This window comes from Antechinus flavipes, chromosome 5, assembly GCF_016432865.1.
Source record: "Antechinus flavipes isolate AdamAnt ecotype Samford, QLD, Australia chromosome 5, AdamAnt_v2, whole genome shotgun sequence".
NCBI classification, from domain to species: Eukaryota; Metazoa; Chordata; class Mammalia; order Dasyuromorphia; family Dasyuridae; genus Antechinus; species Antechinus flavipes.
The window spans coordinates 200278885-200298212 of NC_067402.1; the positions used below are offsets into that span (position 1 = coordinate 200278885).

At 35.7% G+C, this 19328-nt stretch overlaps 1 protein-coding gene across 1 annotated transcript in view; it reads left to right on the forward strand.

The window, feature by feature from the left end:
• The first annotated feature begins 1098 nt into the window (after positions 1-1098).
• NET1 (neuroepithelial cell transforming 1) overlaps positions 1099-19328 on the forward strand; it is an 82968-nt gene continuing 64738 nt past the window's right edge. Inside the window, exon 1 of the mRNA XM_051962909.1 lies at positions 1099-1392. Coding sequence (XP_051818869.1) covers positions 1232-1392 — 161 coding nt within the window. The 5' untranslated portion in view covers positions 1099-1231. The remainder of the gene's footprint in view (positions 1393-19328) is intronic.

A 19328-nucleotide genomic window follows, 5' to 3' on the forward strand; every position in this document is an offset into this window, starting at 1 on the left:
GGTATTGAGGACATTATGTTTCAGGATTAAAACAAAAGAAAAAAATTTTTAAAAAATGTTTTGTGTGTGTGTGGAGGAGGAACTAATAGAAGGAACAGATTACTAGTCATCTAGATTTTGAGAGCATTATATTTCAGGATTAAAAATGTTTTAAAAAATAACTCTTTGTGTGTGTGGAGGGGGAGGTTATAGAAGGAACAAATTAATAAAATATGGGATTAGTTCTCCAAATTTGCACGATGTGTAAAAACATTATTTTATTTTATTTTTTAAATAAGACTAGAAAAGTAGGAAACGGTTAGGTTGTGAAGGGTTTTGAAAGTCTGGGGTTTTTATATTTGATCCGGGAGCTAAGAGAAAGCTAGGGGTTTAGTAACTTAAAGCCACTACGCCCATGCTCGTCTCAATTTCTCCTCTTGAAAACCGAAACTTAGGACCGTTGTTTTTTTCTTCTAAGTCATGCAGGCATTAAGCTCTGAAATTCATATTCAAACCCTGGATCACGGACTCTTAAGCTTCAGGTCTTTTTTTTTTTTTTTTTTTTTTTTAAATAACAAACATCTCCTGGATGTAAGGAAGAATTTTGCAGCAATTAGTTAGTTACCCCAAAGTGGAAAGAGTTGTTTAGGAGGCAGGGAGTTGGCCTTCACTGGAGTTTTATCAGTTTTTCTGCGCAGGAAATTCTTGTTTAGGTATGGATTGAACTAAAAAGATATCTTCCTACTCTGAAATTCTTGGAGAAGCTGGTGATGAAGTCAGGAATAAGTTCCATAAAAAAGGAATCCCATTGTCAACTTAATTTTAAAAAACATACAAACTAATTAAATGAACCCAGCCCTCCCTTCTCTTCCTTTATTCTACCTACTAAGCCTTCCTCTCCCTCAGTTTCCCTTTCCTTTTTTTAATCCTAGTTCTCCCCTCCCCCTCCGGTTTCTCCCTTCCCCCCACTTAAAGGGTTCCTGAAGGAGCCACGGCCCCGCCCCCTGTTATACTCAACTCAAAGGAAGGCGGGGACTCCTGCGTCTCCTAGCAACGCTTTACAGGGCCTCGCTGATTCGCCGGCGGCTCCCCTGCCGCCATTTTTCAAACGCCTTAATGTTGACTATGGCAGCTCCTTCCTGACAGGAACCCCTTTACCTCCGCGGAGGCTTTGGGCCGGCCCCTAGCTTCTTCCGCTCTCCCAGCCTCTGAAGAGCCCCCTCCCCGAGACCTCTGCCCTTCTCTCACGGTCATGGAGCTGGAGCCGGCGGCAGTGGAGAGCCCGGCTCCGGAGGCCGAGCAACCCCAGCCTCGCAGGCGCAGCGGCCGATTGACTGCGTCCCGGGCGTCCAGTGAGGACGAGCCCGAGGCCCGGCTGGAAAATCCCCTGTCGGGGCCGGAACCGCGGAGAAGGTGAGTTAGTGAAGTTGAGGGTGGGTGGGGCAGAGGGTGGTCCCGGGCTGACTGAGGGAAGGGAATGCTTGTTTACATTTAGGGCGGGACCCCTAGCGGACAGTCTTCTCCGGCCCCCCTGTCCTCCTGAAGAGCTTGAGGGCAAGGGGGCACCCACCAATGCGAAGAGCCCATCGCAGGAGCAGCGGGGAGGAGCGGGCAACTTGCCGAGCAGGCCATTGTCCGCACCTGGGTTCGGATCCTGCCAGAGACACATAGTAGCTGTGAGATTCTTACTGGCCTTTTCTTAGCCTCAGTTTTCTCATCTGTAAAATGAAAGGTTGAACTTGAATTGTGAGGTTATTTCCAGCTCTGTGATCCCATGATCATAAGATGAAGTAGAAAACTTGGAGCAGAATAGAACCTTGCATGTCTTTTATCCTGTCCACTATCCCCTTTTTGATGACACAATAAACACTCATTTTAAAAAATTGGGGTTCCAAATTCTCCCTTTCTCCCCCCACTCATTGGGAAGGCAAGCAATATATCATTTGTACACAATGAAATCATGCAAAATATATGGCCTTATTAACTATATTGCAAGAAAAATAAGGAAAATGAGAAAAGTATGAACTCAGAATTCGTTGTGTCTTGGAACTGCCTTGATTCATTGTATTGATCAGAATGGCCAAATCCTTTGCAATTGATCATTTATTAAACTATTGCTGTTGCTATATACAGTGTTTTCCTGCTCCTGCTCACTTCACTTTGCATCAATTCATGTAAATCTCAGACTTTTTTTTGAAAGCATCCCCTTCATCATTTCTTAGCACAATTGTATTCCAATCAGTCATATACCATAATTTATTCAGCTGTTCTCCAATTGATGGGCATCCACTCAGTTTCCAATTCTTTGCCACCACAAAAAAAAATATTTTGCTATAAATATTTTTGTACATATAAATCTTTTCCTCTTTTCTTTATCTCTTTGGTATACACACCTAGTAGTAGTAGTAGTATTGGCTTAAAGGATTGTACAGTTTTATAACCCTTTGGAATAATTCCAGATTGTTCTCCAGAATGGTTGTGCTAGTTCACAACTTCACCAGTAGTGCATTATTGTTCCTATTTTTCCACATTCCCCTCTAGCACTTCTCAATTTCCTTTTCTGGCATGTTAGTCAACCTGATAGATATGAGGTTATACATCAGAGTTGCATATCTCTAAACCACAATGATTTAGAGCACTTTTATATGATATTAATAGATCTGATTTCTTCTGAAAATTGCTCATTCCTATACTTTGTCCTTTTTTTATCAATGGTGAATGAATGGTTCTTATATATTCAGCTTAGTTCCATATGTATATGAGAAATGAGACCTTTATTAGAGAAACTTTGGTGAAAAAATTTTCTGCAGTTTTGTTTTCCTTCTAATTTTGGCACCAGCTTTTTAATATTTTGTTGCTGAAAGTATATACTTTATTTTCTGTGATTTTCTCCCTCTCTCATTTGTTCATAAACTCTATTTATCCATAAACTTTTCATTTATCCATAGATCTGACAAGCAAAATTTTGATTATGGTATTATCTTTAATATCTAAATCATCTACCATTTTGACCTTATTTTGGTATATGATGTAACATGTGCCCAACTTTGCCAAACTGTCTAGCAATTTTTGTCAGATATTGAGTTCTTGCCCCCCAAGGCTTGGATCTCTGGGTTTATCAAAGACTAGATTACTATAAAGGAAGCAGCTAGATAACTCAGTGGACAGAGGACTGGGCCTGTGTTCAGGAAGAACTGAGTCAAAATGAAATTTCAGGTATTCATTTGCTATGTGACCCTGGGCAAGTCATTAGCCCTGTTTGTCTTAATTCTCTGGAGAACAAAATATAGAACCACTTAAAGATCTTTGCCAAGAAAATTCCATATGGGGTCTTGAAAAATATGACATAACTGAACAATATTACCACAACCGTTCACTACTGTATATTGTGTACTTGATGTATTTCACTTATCCCACCATTTTTTCTCTTAGTACCAGATTGTTTTGATGGCTGCTACCTTGTAATATAGTGGGAAATCTGGTACTGCTAGGTTATATTCTGTCACTTCTTTTTCATTTTTCCCTTGATATTTTTGAGTTTTTGTTCATCCAGATGAATTTTGTTAATTTGTCTAGCTCTATAAAAAGATTCTTTGGTAGTTTGATTGATATGGCACTAAATAAGTAAATTAATTTAGCTAGTATTGATACTTGTTTTTATTTTATTGGCTGTCTACTCGTAAGCAATTAATATTTCTCTAGTTGTTTAAACTTTGAGAAATGTTTCATAATTGTTCCTATAGTTTCTGAGTGTGTCTTAGCAGTTAGACTCCCAAGTATTTTATATTGTTTGCAGTTATTTTTAAAGAGAATTTCTCTCTCAGCTGGGTTTTGTTGGTAATATATAGAAATATTGGTAACATACATTTATTATGTGTCTTGTAACTCTACTAATTGTTATTTCAACTAGTTTTTCGGTTGATTTTCCAGTATTCTTTAAGTGCTGTAAAATATTTGCAAAGAGTTGTGTTTTGTTTCTTTGTTGCCTACTTTTATTCCTCCCATTTCTTTTTTCTGGTCTTATTGCAATGGCTAGCATTTCTTTATTTTTTAATTTTTATTTTCCCCAGTTACATGTAAAAATTATGTGAGTGTTTTTTTTCTTCGTTATATGTATACTTTTTTTAACATATATTTGTGGTGATTTTCTTCTTTTGAAATATAATAATAGTTCTCTCTGGGTGAGGGCAGGTTTCTCAGGGAGGTTTTCTGGAGGCAGTCTTAGTTTCAGTTAAAGGTAATAATCACCCAAAATGCAGCCAGCTGGTAAAAATGCAAACGTTTATATTCTCTTTCCAAAATAGCCGGTTAGTTGAGGCCTATTTCTCTGCTTGGTTCCAAGAGCTCCCTCCGAATGTCTCCAAATCTAAAGGTTTGTCCTTCAGCCTCTTGGTTCCAAGAGCTCCCTCCACATGTCTCCAAACCCAAAGGTTTGACCTTCAGCCAGCACAAAGGTGAATCTGTCTTGCCTCTGAGAGAGGGCTTCTGGCTGAACTCACTTGACGCTCCCCTCTCAATCTAAATTCAGCTAAACCCCTGCAGCTTTGTCCTTTGCTTCTGTCTCTGCCTCCAGCCAGCACCAAGATAGAAGTTGTAATGAATCTTTCTTGCCTCCAAGAGAGGGCTTCTGGCTCTCAATCTCCCAGAGTGCTCTGCTTCTATCCCAGCATGCTCCTCTTCAATCTAATTCAGCTGATCTCTCCTCACTAGGCCTCTGCTTTCTTATATATCAGAGAGCGGGATTATGGGTTTTCTCCGATAGTGCTCTCTGGCCCTAAGAGCTTCAAGGGAGGTGTGACTTCGGATATCTTATACTAAACCCTGAAGTCTCCCAAATGTATGAACTCCAATGAGTAAAGGTGTGAACACAAGCATTGTATCAATTAATTCTGCTTAGTACCTTGTTTCAGGTTCTGGCCCCAAACATCTTCTTGTAAGGTCAGATCAATAATCTATCAACTCTAATGAGTTAGCAGTTTGTAAAGATTCCAACATATATTTCCTTATAAATTATATTGGGAGAGAAAAATCATAACAAAAGAAAAAACCCATGAGAGAAAAAGAAAATAAAATCAAAGATAAGATGTGCTGATTTATATTCAGTCTCCATAGTGTTCTCTCTGGATGAGAATGGCATTTTCCATCCAAAGTTTATTAGGATTTGTGGTGTTCTCTTTTATATAATATAAAATGGTTCTCTGTGGGAGCGGGTTTCTTGGGGAGGTTTTCTGAAGGTAGCCTTAGTTTTGGTTCAAAGTAACAATCACCTCAAATACAGCCAGGTGATAAAATCCAAATGTTTATTTTCTCCTTCCAAGTCTTGTCTCTTTCCTTGGGTCCGGTTAGCTTTCTTAGAAGCCTCTCCCGAATCCCCATTTCTGCCCAACTGCAGTATCTAGTTTGTCAATCTCCTTAACTGAACTCACTTGAGCTTTCTTTGGTTCTGAGAGCTCTTGTTGCTAATCTTTTGCCTCTAGCTCAACTCTGATTCCTGGCAATCTTCCAAATTGATTAACTGACTAACTCAGCTCCTTTTTGCTCTTTTAGAGGTGTGAAAGGTTGACTCCTCCTCCAAGAGTGGGATTATGGGAGGTGTGAATTCACAAAGTTACAAAGTTAACTGTATATCTCCCATACTTGTGAACTCCAATGTATGAGCCAGTGTATGAATTCTCAAAAGTATAAACTCAAGCATTGTTTCTACCGATACTGGTGACTTAACATCTTGTAAGGATTTGCTTAATGTGTGAACCAATAAGCATTGTATCAGTTCCATTGAATTAACACTAGGATTCTAACATCTCCCACTTTCTTGTGATTTAGAACATAGGTGGTCATGACTTCCCTGACTTCTCAAGGAGGTGAGAACCCCAAATCATGTATCCATTTTGACCTTATTTTGGTATGGGATGTGAGATGTAGGTCTCTACCAAATTTCTGACATATTATTTTCCAGATTTCTCTGCAATTTTCATCAAAAAGTGATTCTTATACCAGAAGCTGGAGTTTGGGGAATTTATCAAATACTAGATTATTACAGGCCTTGATTATTATGTTATGTATAGCTAATCTAGTTCACTGATGGTAATGACATACTATTAAGGAAATGAAACACTTGAGAAAGTCTGCTTGTTCCTTACTAAGATTGCATAACCTCAAGATTGATTGGTTATGCATGATTTTGGATAAAATTTTTATAAATATGAGAAAGTAGTCAAATTAATTGGTAGTTATTGAGGTGATAATAGTTGGTTTTCTTCTTATGTTAATAGTCAATAAACATTTATTAAGTGCTTACTTTACTAACTCTTATGTTAATAGTCAATAAACATTTTTTAAGTGCTAAGTTTTGGTGATGCAAAAGAAAGGCCATATGAGAGAGTTCCTCCCCTCAAGGCATTTTCTACTTTTACTTGACTACACATAAAAAAGAAGTTGAAGAGGGGCTAGGATAGTTGGGATGGATCCTAATAAAGTTTGGCCCAGTGTAGTCATGTGGGAAATGAAAAACTGTAAGATCTGAAAGGAGTTCTCTCTTCTTTACCTTCTGTCCTCTCTCAATCCAGGGAGGGAGGGCCCACAGTGAGTCTTGATCAAAGGTGATGTGATGATTTTCTGAGGATGTAAAGAAAGAAATCAAGAAGATGACCAGAGTCTTAGACAACCAAGATATGATAAATATCTGGAGAGAAAATGAGAATACAAAGGAATATAGCTTTTTTCTACCAACATTTAAAGAGCAATTAATTCCAATACTAAATAATTTTCAATAATAAGCAAAGAAGTAAATTTCTATTTCCAGAAAGCCTATTTAATAAATAATACAGATTATGTTCACAGTTGTTTATCTTTTCTTTGATTCCTTGTAGGTTTTCTTTTGTTCTCTGCTGTGCACTTTTTCCTTTATTCTTTTTTCCCATGCCCTCACAAAGGGTACAATTAAGTACAGATATATTGATTTAGACAGATGCACATATATATATATATATATATATATATATATATATATATATATATATACACACACACACATACATACATACACACACACATATATATATATACACACACACACAAATAAACATACATGCATATACATAAATATCTATCTTACATATATACATTCATATGCAGTTATGTAAGACTGTACTATGCTTGTTTATCTTCTGTTTTTCTGAAGGTGGATAGTATGTTCTTTCATAAGTCTAAATCTCCATCTTTTTAACTTTACCAGCTTATCATTTCCTATACCAAAACGATATTCAAATAGTATACTGGGTAATTATTTTAAATAACCTAAAACAATATGATGAATATGGCTAACATATAGTATAATTTCCTTCTTTTTCTCTTTTGATTAAATCTGTTAACTTTAACTTTGTTTGAGATCATGATTATTATCCCTGCTGTTTTTAGATAACAAATGCTACTCCTGAACTTTATTGTATGTGTGTCTGTGTTTCATATTTCCTATTCCTCCTGACTCCACTATTTTGCTTCTACTTTATGTTCCTATATTTGATCTATCCTATCTTCAAAGATTCCTCCTTTTTCTTCCTCCACACTTTCCTTGTTTCTGTCTAAATAAAGATTTTTTTTGTCTTCCATGTTACTCCCTTTTTATCCCATTCCCATTATTCTCCCTATCCTTCTGTACACTACACCTTATCTCATTCCTTCAAATTTTGTTTCTTTATAAACTTAGAAGACTTTTATTCCCTTCTAAATATATATCTTGATCTTTCTTTTACCCAGATCTGATGCGAAAGGGTTCCCTCTAAAAATATTTCCCTTATCCTCTCCCCATCCCCTCATAATGAGATATAGATTTGGGGTACCCAAATGAAAATGAGGTCTAGTGGCAGGTTCAGGGTACAGGGAGTCAAATAGAGCTCCCCTGCAGCCCCTTTGGATTCAGAGCAAGAGTAGAGAGTTAAATGAGGTCTAGTGGCGGTATAAGAGTCCCCTGTAAAGGAATTTACAGACCTGAAAAACTAGATTGATAAAGGAGGTTTATTATGGGCATGGGAAGTAAGGTTAAATTCTAGTTAGTAAAAGGTGTTAGGTAAAGAGTAGAGGGCACTGGAAATATTATTCCAGTAGGCAGATATCCTTGGCATGCCAGGCATAAGGCTGGCATGTTTGGAACCTCTGCAAAGAGGGCTCCAGTTTGGCTCTTTTATAATGAGAGATTTAGCTTAAAGGGACCCGTGGGTGGAGTCCCAAGTTGGCTTAGATCCCATGGGGGTTGTGAGAGCCCAAGTTGGCTCAGATTGGGTGGGGGCTGGGACAAGTCCTGATTTCCTATTGGAATTCAAAGGGATGCTTTTGACCAGTATTTGTGAATCAAAGATCCTAGCTTCTTGAATTGATAATGCATCAGCCAGGAGAGATTGGGAATTAGAAAGGAATAAATCAATCTGAAAGGACTAGTTTCTTAAAGGGACCACAACCCACTTCACTCAGACTTACTTTTTTCTGAATTTAGAAGATGTCTTTTTCTTTTTTCTTTTTCTTTTCTTTTTTTTTAACTATTCTACATATATATGTATTGTTCCCATTTTTAAATCATTCCTGAAGAGGGTAAGATTCCAAAACTGCCTGTCTTGGTCCCCTATCTTAATTCCTTTGTCATTTCTTCCTTTCACACCTTATTTTAATAAGATAATTACTCCTTTTTACCTTTTCCTACTTGGTTTTGCTTTTTAGAATCACATTCCCAGTTCTATTCCTTTCTCTCAAACTACCTAATTACTAATCACAATCTTAGACATAATGATTTACATTTCTACATACTAAAAGAAAAAAGTTTGTCTTTATTGAATCTCTTCTAATTAGTCTTTGATGTTTACCATATATTTCTCTTAGATTTTGTTTGTCAAATTTTCTATTAAGTGCAGGTGTTTTTGCAATGAAATGTTGAAAGTCTGACAAATTCATTAAAATTCTATGCCATAAAATTTTTGTTCAGTAAGGAGCTACTAAATTAATTATTAAGAATATCTTAAATCATTAAGAAAGCCAAAGAACAAATTCATAGAAATAAGTTTCATTAAAGATAATGTCAACATTAACACAAAGCCATGCTTTGGAAAAAATTCACATCTTTAAACACTTTTAACAAAAGAAAGAACAAATCAATTACCACTGCAACTTTTAAAAAAATCCTATAAAACTAATATTTTTTTAAAACAAACACCAAAGGAGGAAATTTTGCATAACCACATAAAGAGACCAACAAAATTAAAAGTAAAATCCTTTTGAATAAATGCAAGGAAATACATAAAGATGTTGTTCCTTTTTTATTCCATAAAACCAGCTGATTTGATTCTTTAAAGATGGGGAAAACCAAATTACCAGTATCAGAACTGAAAAAGGAGAATTGATATTAAATGAAGAAGAAATAAATTATTAAAAACTGGGCAGCTAGGTATTACAGTGAATAGAACACTAGACCTGTAGTCAGGAAGACCTGAGTTCAAATCCAGCCTCAGATACTTGACATTTAGGAGTTGTGTGATCCCTGGCAAGTCACTTATCCTTGTTTGCCTCATTCTCATCTGTAAAATGAACTAGAGAAGGACATGGCAAATGATTCCAGTATCTTTGCCAAGAAAACCCCCAATAGGGTCACAAAGAGTTGTATATGACTGAAAACAACTAAATACAGCATAATAAAAATTGAAAAAAAAAAAAAAAACCCAAACCATTGAACTAGTAAATAAAAATAGGATCTGGTTTTATGGGAGGAGATAATAAACAGAAAGAAAATCAAATACCAGTATCAAAAATTAAGAAGGATGAATGCACAAGATGAAATTAAAATAATTATTAGAAGTTATTTTGCCCAATTATGTGGTCAAAGTAGTATTCTAAATAAAATGGATGAATATTTACAAAAATATACACTGTACAAGTTAACAGAAGAAGAAATAGAATACTTAAGTAATTATCTTAGAAAAGAAATTGGAGAAAACAAAAATGAGCTCCCTAAGAAAAAACTCTCAGGATAAGATGGATTTACAAGTAAATTCAATCAAACATTTAAAGAACAATTCCCATATTATATAAACTACTTGGAAGAATAGGTGAGTTCTATCATATTTCTTCTGTAACACAAATAGAGTTTCATCAGATAAACTGAGAAGAACTAAAATAGAGCAAATTACAAACTAATTTCACTAATGAATATTTAATTTTATGGTAATAGAATATGTTTAATGAATTTATCAGACTTTCAGGATTTCATTGCAGAAAGACCTGAACTTAATAGAAAAATTCAAAATCATTTTACTTCTCTCAGGCTCAGGTTTCCTCAGCTATAAGTAGGAATAATAACAGCATCTATTTTGCAGAGACAAATTGCAAGGATTAAATGTGTTACTTGTTTGCCTCATTCTCCTCATCTGTAAAATGAACTAGAGAAGGACATGGCAAACAATTCCTACCAATAAGCACCTACTAAGTGCTTGGTAGGGTCTGCTAAGTGACATAATTGCTTATTCCTTTTCCCCTTCTATCAGAAGTATGGAAATTACGCCATACTATTGTATACATTATTTTCAAGATTTCTGTATCTGATATTTTTGCTTAATTGATTCTATTTGTCCTAAAATCATATTTGAATGAAAGAATGATTGCAATGTAAAAACAAAAGACATGAATAAGTGGTTTTTTGTTTGTTTGTTTTTAATAAAAGCTTTAGAGATTACAAACTCTTCGGTTTGCCATTTTAAACCTTCATATTCTGGTTGTAAACTGTCTTTCCAGGATAGTAAGATATTATTTTTTCTCTTTCAGTTTGGTTCCACAAGGGCAAGCCTGTTTGCTCATTCTTGATCTTAACATTCCATTTTCTGTCTTTTTTATATTTTACAGGCTATTCCCCATTTCTAGAACACTCTGATTCCCTCCCTTCCATTTCTTGGAATTCCTAACCTTCTTTAAGGATCAGTTAAAGCTATTTTTCTCAAAAGACTTTTCTTGATTTTCTCCCTTTATTAGGTTCCTTTTTCAACTCCTCACAAACATTTTGCATTTATTTCACACATATTTTATTTTTTTACTTAGCTATATGTTGTTTTCCCCTGATCAAATGTAAGCTTTTTTAATATAGAGACTCTTATTTTTGTGTATACTCCCTATATTCTTAGGCTTTATATACTCTTAGGAATATTTTTTATGTCCTTAGTGCCTAGAATACATAGAAGGAATATATAGAAGATCACTGCTTGTCTAATGAATATATAAATTGTGGCATGACTTTGATATATGCCTAACTCGCTTCAAATGGGTATTCCCATGTGGAAGATGGACATTCTTCTGGTAGAAGATATATTGCATTTCAGTGTCCTTTGACTGCATCATCAGAACTGGATACATCTTTAAATATATCTAAAGTAGGTATATGGATGAAGGTCTTTTTCTCTCATATCATGGACACCTTGTACTAAGTTGATGGGAGAATTTTTCCTTTCCTCTTAGGCCCTGTGGCCCCATGATATTCATGGAATCAAAGATTCTGGGTCAGATGTTAACTATATAACAGTTTGGTAAATTATTCTTAGCATAGAGGTCATATAGAAGAGGTAAGTAGTTTGCCAACTTGTGCTTTACTGAACTGAGTTAACTTGTGAACCTAATCTGCTTATCTTCCCAGAGGACAATGCCCTCACTGCCTAAGTCAGGTCTGTTATATTTCATCTCTTTATCCTGGTTCTGCAGTATCTAGTCTCCTGTCATCAGCTCAAGTCCCCACTTATTATGTTCCTCAATCTTAAGAGTCCATTTACTTGAGTTTCACTTATCCAACTAACAGATTAGCTTTGACAAAGAAATATTTACTTCAGAGGTATAGCAAGAATAAACATAGAAATATTCCTTCCTTTCCCCTCCACACCTTGTCATCTTAATCCCTTCTTACTCTGGAGAGTAGAGATGGGGTTAAATTTATTCCATTTCTATATAACATTAACCCAATCAGGTTACAGGTCCAAACTCTGACCTCTTGGGCTTTGTATTCCAGCACCCTGGCTTCTCTGCTGGCCTGTCTACAACATCTAGGTTGGAATCTTATGCTCTAAGGTTATCATAGTTTCAGCTTTCAGGTTCAGGAATTCCATCTTTTGCATCTAAAACTGAAAAGAACAAGTGAAACAGATTAATACTCCAACCTTTTTGGCCCCACAGGACCTAAGGAGAAAAGGAAGGTGTCAACCATAGTGTCCATGATGTGAATAAATGAAACCTTTACTCCTTGATGCTACCTGCCTCTGTCAGGTAGATTTAGATTCAGGCAGTTTGAGCTGCTTAGCCAATGGAAAGAGATTGTTGCTCATGTGAATAAGCAACCTCAGAATGTTTTCTCCCAGCAGCAATTCCCTGGCATTTCTCTAGCCTCCATTTTAGGAGAACTCCATCAGGATTTGTTCTAAATCTCTGTTACAGAATTTTTTGCATAAAGTTGTTAGGAGAATACACTTTTACAAATCTTAAGATACTATAGAGTTATCATATATAATGTACTATTTTATTTTCATGTCTTGCCTTAAAGATAAAAATTCTGCATTATTTCTCTAGAGATTTTCTAAGTAACCTATTTAACTTATTTAAATTACAACCTCAAGTCCAAAAAAAAAAAAAGCCACATGAGAAAAAATACTTTGCTGTACATTTGTAGTTATTAAAAGAATTTCTTTAATCTCTAGCAAAGTATAAAAGCTAATTTTAAAAAACAGAATATTCCTTCTAAATTTATTTATTTATTTTTTTTAATGGTGATCCCTCACTATTTCTGAACCACACAAGACCAATTCAATAGTTTATTAAATGGAGAGAAATACTGGGACCAATGGATTCATGGTTGATCCCAGGGCCAGACGAGATTATCATCTCAGAGTCTAGCCTAAACTTACTTTAAAATTGAGCAATAATGTTTATGATTTATAGAATAGTTTAGACTATCTTCCTCTAGGTGGCACTAGAAGTTAATTTTATATTTTAAATGAAATCAAAGTTGAGAAGCTCCTAGATTTTGTTACTGGTTTTTTCCTTTATAGTGTATGAGAAAGCAGCTTTCTTTCTTCTTTCCTTCCTTTCTTCCTGAGTTTAAAAAGAAAACATACATTAACCTATAAAATATATTATCAGGTACTTGGCATTTGAGTGGTTTCTTTCATTAACTTTTTTTTTATGTTAAATGTGCAGTTCTTCTATACATATTTCTACAATTATCTTGCTGCACAAGAAAGATCAGATCAAAAAGGGAAAAAAGAAGAAAGAAAACAAAATGCAAGCAAACAACAACAAAAAAGGTGAAAATACTATATATATAGTGATCCACATTCAGTCCCCACAGTCCTATTTCTAGATTTAGATGGCTCTCTCCACAAAGTCTACTGGATCAGTTCATTATGGAAAAGAGCTATATGCATCAGAATTGATCATCACATAATCTTGTTGCTGTGTACAAATACTCACTTCACTTAGCATCAATTTATATGAATTTATGTGAATCCCAGTTCTCTATAGTCTTGCTGTAGTCATTGACTATTGTGTTCTGGAAACCTAACCTACTCCACTGATCAACTACTCTATTTCTTACCAGTACCAAATGGTCTTGATGGCTGCTGCTTTATATTGTAGTTTTAGGTCTGATAACAGCTAGGCCACCTTCGTTTGCATTTTTTTTTTTCATTAATTGCTTTGAGATTCTTGACCTTTTGTTCTTCTAGATGAACTTTGTTATTATTTTTTCTGGATCTGTAAAATAATTTCTTGGAAGTTTGGTATGGCACAAATAAGTAAATTTATTTAGTCTTGTCATTTTTATTATATTCACTTGGCTTACCCATGAGCACTTAATATTTTTCCAATTGATTATTTGTATAGAAAGTATTTTGTAGTTGTGTTCATATAGTTCCTGACTTTCTTTTGACAGATTCCCAAATATTTTTATTATCGACAATTATTTTGAATGGAATTTCTCTTTGTATCTCTTGCTGCTGGACTTTGTTGGTAATATATAAAAATGCTGATGATTTGTATGGATTTATTTTGTTTCCTCCAACTTTGTTAAAGTTGTGAATTGTTTCTAGTAATTTTTTTATCATAGCTTTTTATTGACAGAACATATGCATGGATAATTTTTCAACATTGTCCCTTGCACTCACTTCTGTTCCAACTTTTCCCTTCCTTTCCTCCATCCCCTCCCCTAGATAGCAGGCAGTCTCATACATGTTAAACATGTTAAAGCATATCTTAGATATAATATGTGTGCAGATCCGTACAGTTCTCTTGTTGCACAAGAAAAATTGGATTCAGAAGGTAAAAATAACCTGGGAAGAAAAACAAAAATGCAAGTAGTCCACATTCACTTCCCAGTGTTCTTTCTCTGGGTGTAGCTGATTCTGTCCATCATTGATAAATTGGAACTGAATTGGATCTTCTTTTTGTCGAAGATATCCACTTCCATCAGAATACATCCTCATACAAGTATTGTTGTTGAAGTGTATAATGATCTTCCGGTTCTACTCATTTCACTCAGTATCAGTTCACGTATGTCTCTCCAAGCCTCTCTGTATTCATCCTGCTGGTCATTTCTTACAGAACAATAATATTCCATAATATTCGTATACCACAATTTACCCAATCATTCTCCAATTGATGGGCATCCATTCAATTTCCAGTTTCTAGCCACTACAAAAAGGGCTGCCACAAACATTTCAACACATAGGTCCATCTCTTTGGGATATGAGCCACTGCTGGATCAAAGAGTATGTACAGTACTCCAACCTTTTTGGCCCCACAGGACCTAAGGAGAAAAGGAAGGTGTCAACCATAGTGTCCATGATGTGAATAAATGAAACCTTTACTCCTTGATGCTACCAGAAATAACTACTCTGCCTCTGTCAGGTAGATTTAGATTCAGGCAGTTTGAGCTGCTTAGCCAATGGAAAGAGATTGTTGCTCATGTGAATAAGCAACCTCAGAATGTTTTCTCCCAGCAGCAATTCCCTGGCATTTCTCTAGCCTCCATTTTAGGAGAACTCCATCAGGATTTGTTCTAAATCTCTGTTACAGAATCAATGTCATTTAACTAGTCTGAAGCTCAGTTCTTCATGTTCTAACTTTTTGAACATAATTCCAAGTTGCTCTCCAGAATGACTGGACGTTTCTAGTAATTTTTTTTTAGTTGATTCTGCAGTATTCTTTAAGTATACTATCATATCATCTGCAAAAGAATGATAATTTGGTTTCCTCATTACCTACTTTAATTCCTTTAATATCTTTTTCTTCTCTTATTGCCAGAGCTAACATTTCTAATCAATATTGAATAATAATGGTGATAGTGGGCAACCTTGCTTCACCCCTGATCTTATTGGGAATGGTCCTAGTTTGTCCCCATTACATATGATACTTGCTGCATGTTTTAAATAGATGCTACTGATAATTTTAAGGAAAACTCCATTTATTCCTATACTCACTAATGTTTTTAATAGGAATGGGTGTTGGATTTTGTCAAATGCTTTTTCTGTATCTGCTGAGATAATCATATGATTTTTGTTAGTTTGGTTATTGATATAGTCAATTATGCTAATAGTTTTTCTAATATTTAACCAGCCCTGCATTTCTAGTATATATCCTACTTGATCATGGTGTATTATCCTGGGGATGACTTGCTGCAATCTCTTTGTTAATGTTTCATTTAAGATTTTTGCATCAATATTCATTAGGGAAATTGGTCTGTAATTTTCTTTCTCTGTTTTGACTCTACCTGATTTCAGTATCAATACTATATCTGTGTCATAAAAGGAATTTGGTAGGACTCCTTTCCCTATTTTTTCAAGTAGTTTGTATAGTATTGGAATTAGTTGTTCTTTAAATATTTGGTAGAATTCACATGTAAACTCATCTGGCTCTGGAGATTTTTTCTTAGGGAGTTGATTAATAGCTTGTTCTATTTCTTTATCTAAAATGGTACTATTTAAGTAATTGATTTCCTCTTCTATTAATCTGGGCATCCTATATATATATTTAAATATTCGTCCATTTCACTTAGATTTTCAAGTTTATTAGACATATAGTTGGGCAAAATAACTCCTAATTATTGCTCTAATTTCCTCCTCATTGGTGGAAAGTTCTCCCTTTTCACTTTTGATACTAAGAATTTGGTTTTTTTCTTTCCTTTTTTTAAAATCAAATTAACTAAAGATTTATCTATTTTGTTTTTTTTTAATAAAATCAACTCTTTTGTTTATTAGTTCAAAAGTTTTCTTTCAATTTTATTGATCTCCCCTTTTATTTTCAGAATTTCAAATTTAATTGAAGGTTTTAAATTTGTTCTTTTTCTAGCTTTTTTAGTTGTAAGCCCAGTTCATTGATTTTTTTCTTTCTCTATTTTATGTAAGTAAGCATATAGAGATATAAAATTTCACCTAATAACCACTTTGGCTGCATCCCATAAATTTTGGTATGTTGTCTCATTATTGTCATTCTCTTGGATGAAATTATCAATTGTGGCTATGATTTGTTGTTTTACCCACTCATTCTTTAGAGTTAAATTATAGAGTTTCCAATTAATTTTTGGTCTATTTTCCCCTGGCCTTTTATTGCATGTAATTTTTATTAGATCGTGAATGTAATAAAATGCATTTACTATTTCTGTCTTTCTGCATTTGATTTTGAGGTTTTTTGCCCTAATACATGGTCAATTTTTGTATAGGTTCCATGTACTGCTGGCGGAAAAAAATATATATTCCTTTCTGTCTCCATTCAATTTTCTCCAAAAGTCTATTCATACCTAACTTTTCCAGAATTCTATTTCCCTCCTTAACTTCTTATTTATTTTGGGGTTCAATTTATTTAGTTCCGAGAGAGCAAGTTTGAAATTCCTCACTAGTATAGTGTTACTATCTAATTCTTCTTGCAGCTTTCTTAACTTCTCTTATAGGAATTAGAATGCTATACCACTTGGTGCATACATGTTTAGTATTGATATTATACTTCATTATCTATGGTACCTTTTAGCAAAATATACTTTCCTTTTTTATCTCATTTAATTAGATCTATTTTTGCTTTTGCTTCATCTGAGATCAGTTTGGCTACCCCTGGTTTTTCTTTTTTTTTTTTTTTTTACTTCAGCTGAAGCACAACAGATTCTGCTCTAGCTTTCTTAGCTTTATTCTGTATGTATCGTTCTGCTTTAAAATGTTTCTTGTAAACCAGATTCTGGCTTTAATACAGTCTGCTATCTACTTCTGTTTTATGGGAGAGTTCATCCTGTGTGGGAAGGGTGCTTAGACCCTCTTTTCCAAATTAACTAATCAGAGACATCTTACAAAGATGAAAAGGTACAAAGAGAAAGCATTTATTTACTCCCTTAGGGAGAGCCCCAAGCACACCGGGGAGCCACTCAGCTCTTGCCATGTGTTCCTCAGCCAAGTGGGAAGCTTATCAGGATTTAAATAGCAAAAGACCTAAGCTTTTTCATTGGATAGACTAAGAGGAAATAACCATCCTTGACCAACGATCACCAATGTTGTCTGCCTCTTGTGGGTCATTGACTTCCTGCAACTTCCTGTAGCTCACCTAAAATCTTTAATCTTTTAGAGATCTCTAAGTCCAGAGATCATGTGATTTCCTGCAACCTTGGCCCAAGATCTGATCTTCTGGTTCTGGGAATAGGGATCACACGACTTAGGCCTAGACTCAGACTTGAGAAATGGGACTCAGTCCCATTCAGTCCCCACTCTTTTTCATCTGTTTGAAGATTTCTCACCCCAATAGATACATCTTCCGCTAGGGCATCTTTGTGACCTAGGCCTTCAGACTGGTCCTTCTTCAGTACTGACTATAATCTGCCCTCTACCATTTAGAACCTATATCACATCAGTGGGAGTTTACAGGAACCACTTTAGCTACTCCTGAACTTGGCTAAATCTTGAACTATTCTAATGATTAAGTGTATAAGCAAGTGGTAACAAGATATTGCTGCTTAAAACAATAAATAGGAATCAGAAACCTCACTTCTACCAACTTCCACTATCTAGCTTAGAGACCCAGTCATCACAGAACAGATTGGCATCTGGCAGCCAAAGAACTACCGCACTGTGGAGGTCCGAGGGTCTTGGGGCCATTTCACATCCTTCCCACCTCAAGCAGTTCAGACCCAGATTCATTTGGGACAAAGAAAGAAAGGTCTCATTCTGGAGCTGCTTCACTGACAAGGGGCATAGAGCTGGCCCTACCCATTGCAGTCCGCACTGAAGAGGGGAGATGAGTGAGTTATAGGCTGCGGCAGCAGAGGTGTCCGATGCTGAGTGTCAGAATCAGGTCTTGGTTGATTTCAGGTTGATCAAGTTGTTGGAATTTCAAGGCTCAGAGTCTGGAAGAAGCAGCTCTCACAAGTTTATTACAAATACAAGGACTAAATATGAACAAAAAAGAAACAATAAGCAAAAGTGAAGTTAATAGGGAGGTTACTAAGGACAGTAAAAGTAACCAGGAACTCCACCCAGAGGAAGGCTGGGGGGAAGATGAGGCTATCATAAATGTCTCTCCTTCAAATAGCTTTTCTTAGGATAGATACCAAAGAATGTTTTCCCCAAATTCTTGCTTTTTTTTCCTCAAAGGAGTAGGGGCAATGCGTGGAACATTGTGCCCTTCAGTGAGTATGATATCTCCCAGCAAAAACCCTAGAGCTTTACAAGGTGAGGCTTTTACCAATTAGTACAGGTGTTAACAAAATTGAAAACAGTTTGAAGCCCCTAAAAGAGGCACATGTGCAGTCCTTTCAGAATTTTCTTGCCTGGGAACTATATGAGGGAATACCAGAGTCAGGAATTGGGGAACTAAATTTGCCATGGCCAGGAGCAAACAATCAGCAACACAAGCAACTGATCTGTAAGCTTGTTTCCCTTGATCTTAAGTGAATTCCCCTTCCTTTAGGAAACAACAGAAACCTCTAGGCCAATGGACAGTTTGCAGTAATTGTTTTCTTGGCATATTTGATGGGAAATTGTTTGGCTGTCAAAAATCCCCTTTCTTTCCATATAGCACCCCTCCCCCCATCATGCAAAACATGAAAAACTCATTTGAAGTCAATATATAGATCTTTGAGAAGTAAGCAAGAGGTCTAGGATAGGGTTCCAGAGACCCCTACGATCTAGCCTGGCCTTCCATCAATGCACAATGTAAAAGGCTCTAAGAAAATTAGTTTAGCTTTCAGGGTCCTAAAAACTTTGGTCTAATCAGGATGTGCTAAGATTGTCTGCCTCCTCTCCCGGTTAGCAAAAGGGAATGTGGGATGTGGCTCCAAATATTTAGGCAAATTGGGCCTTCAGACAAAG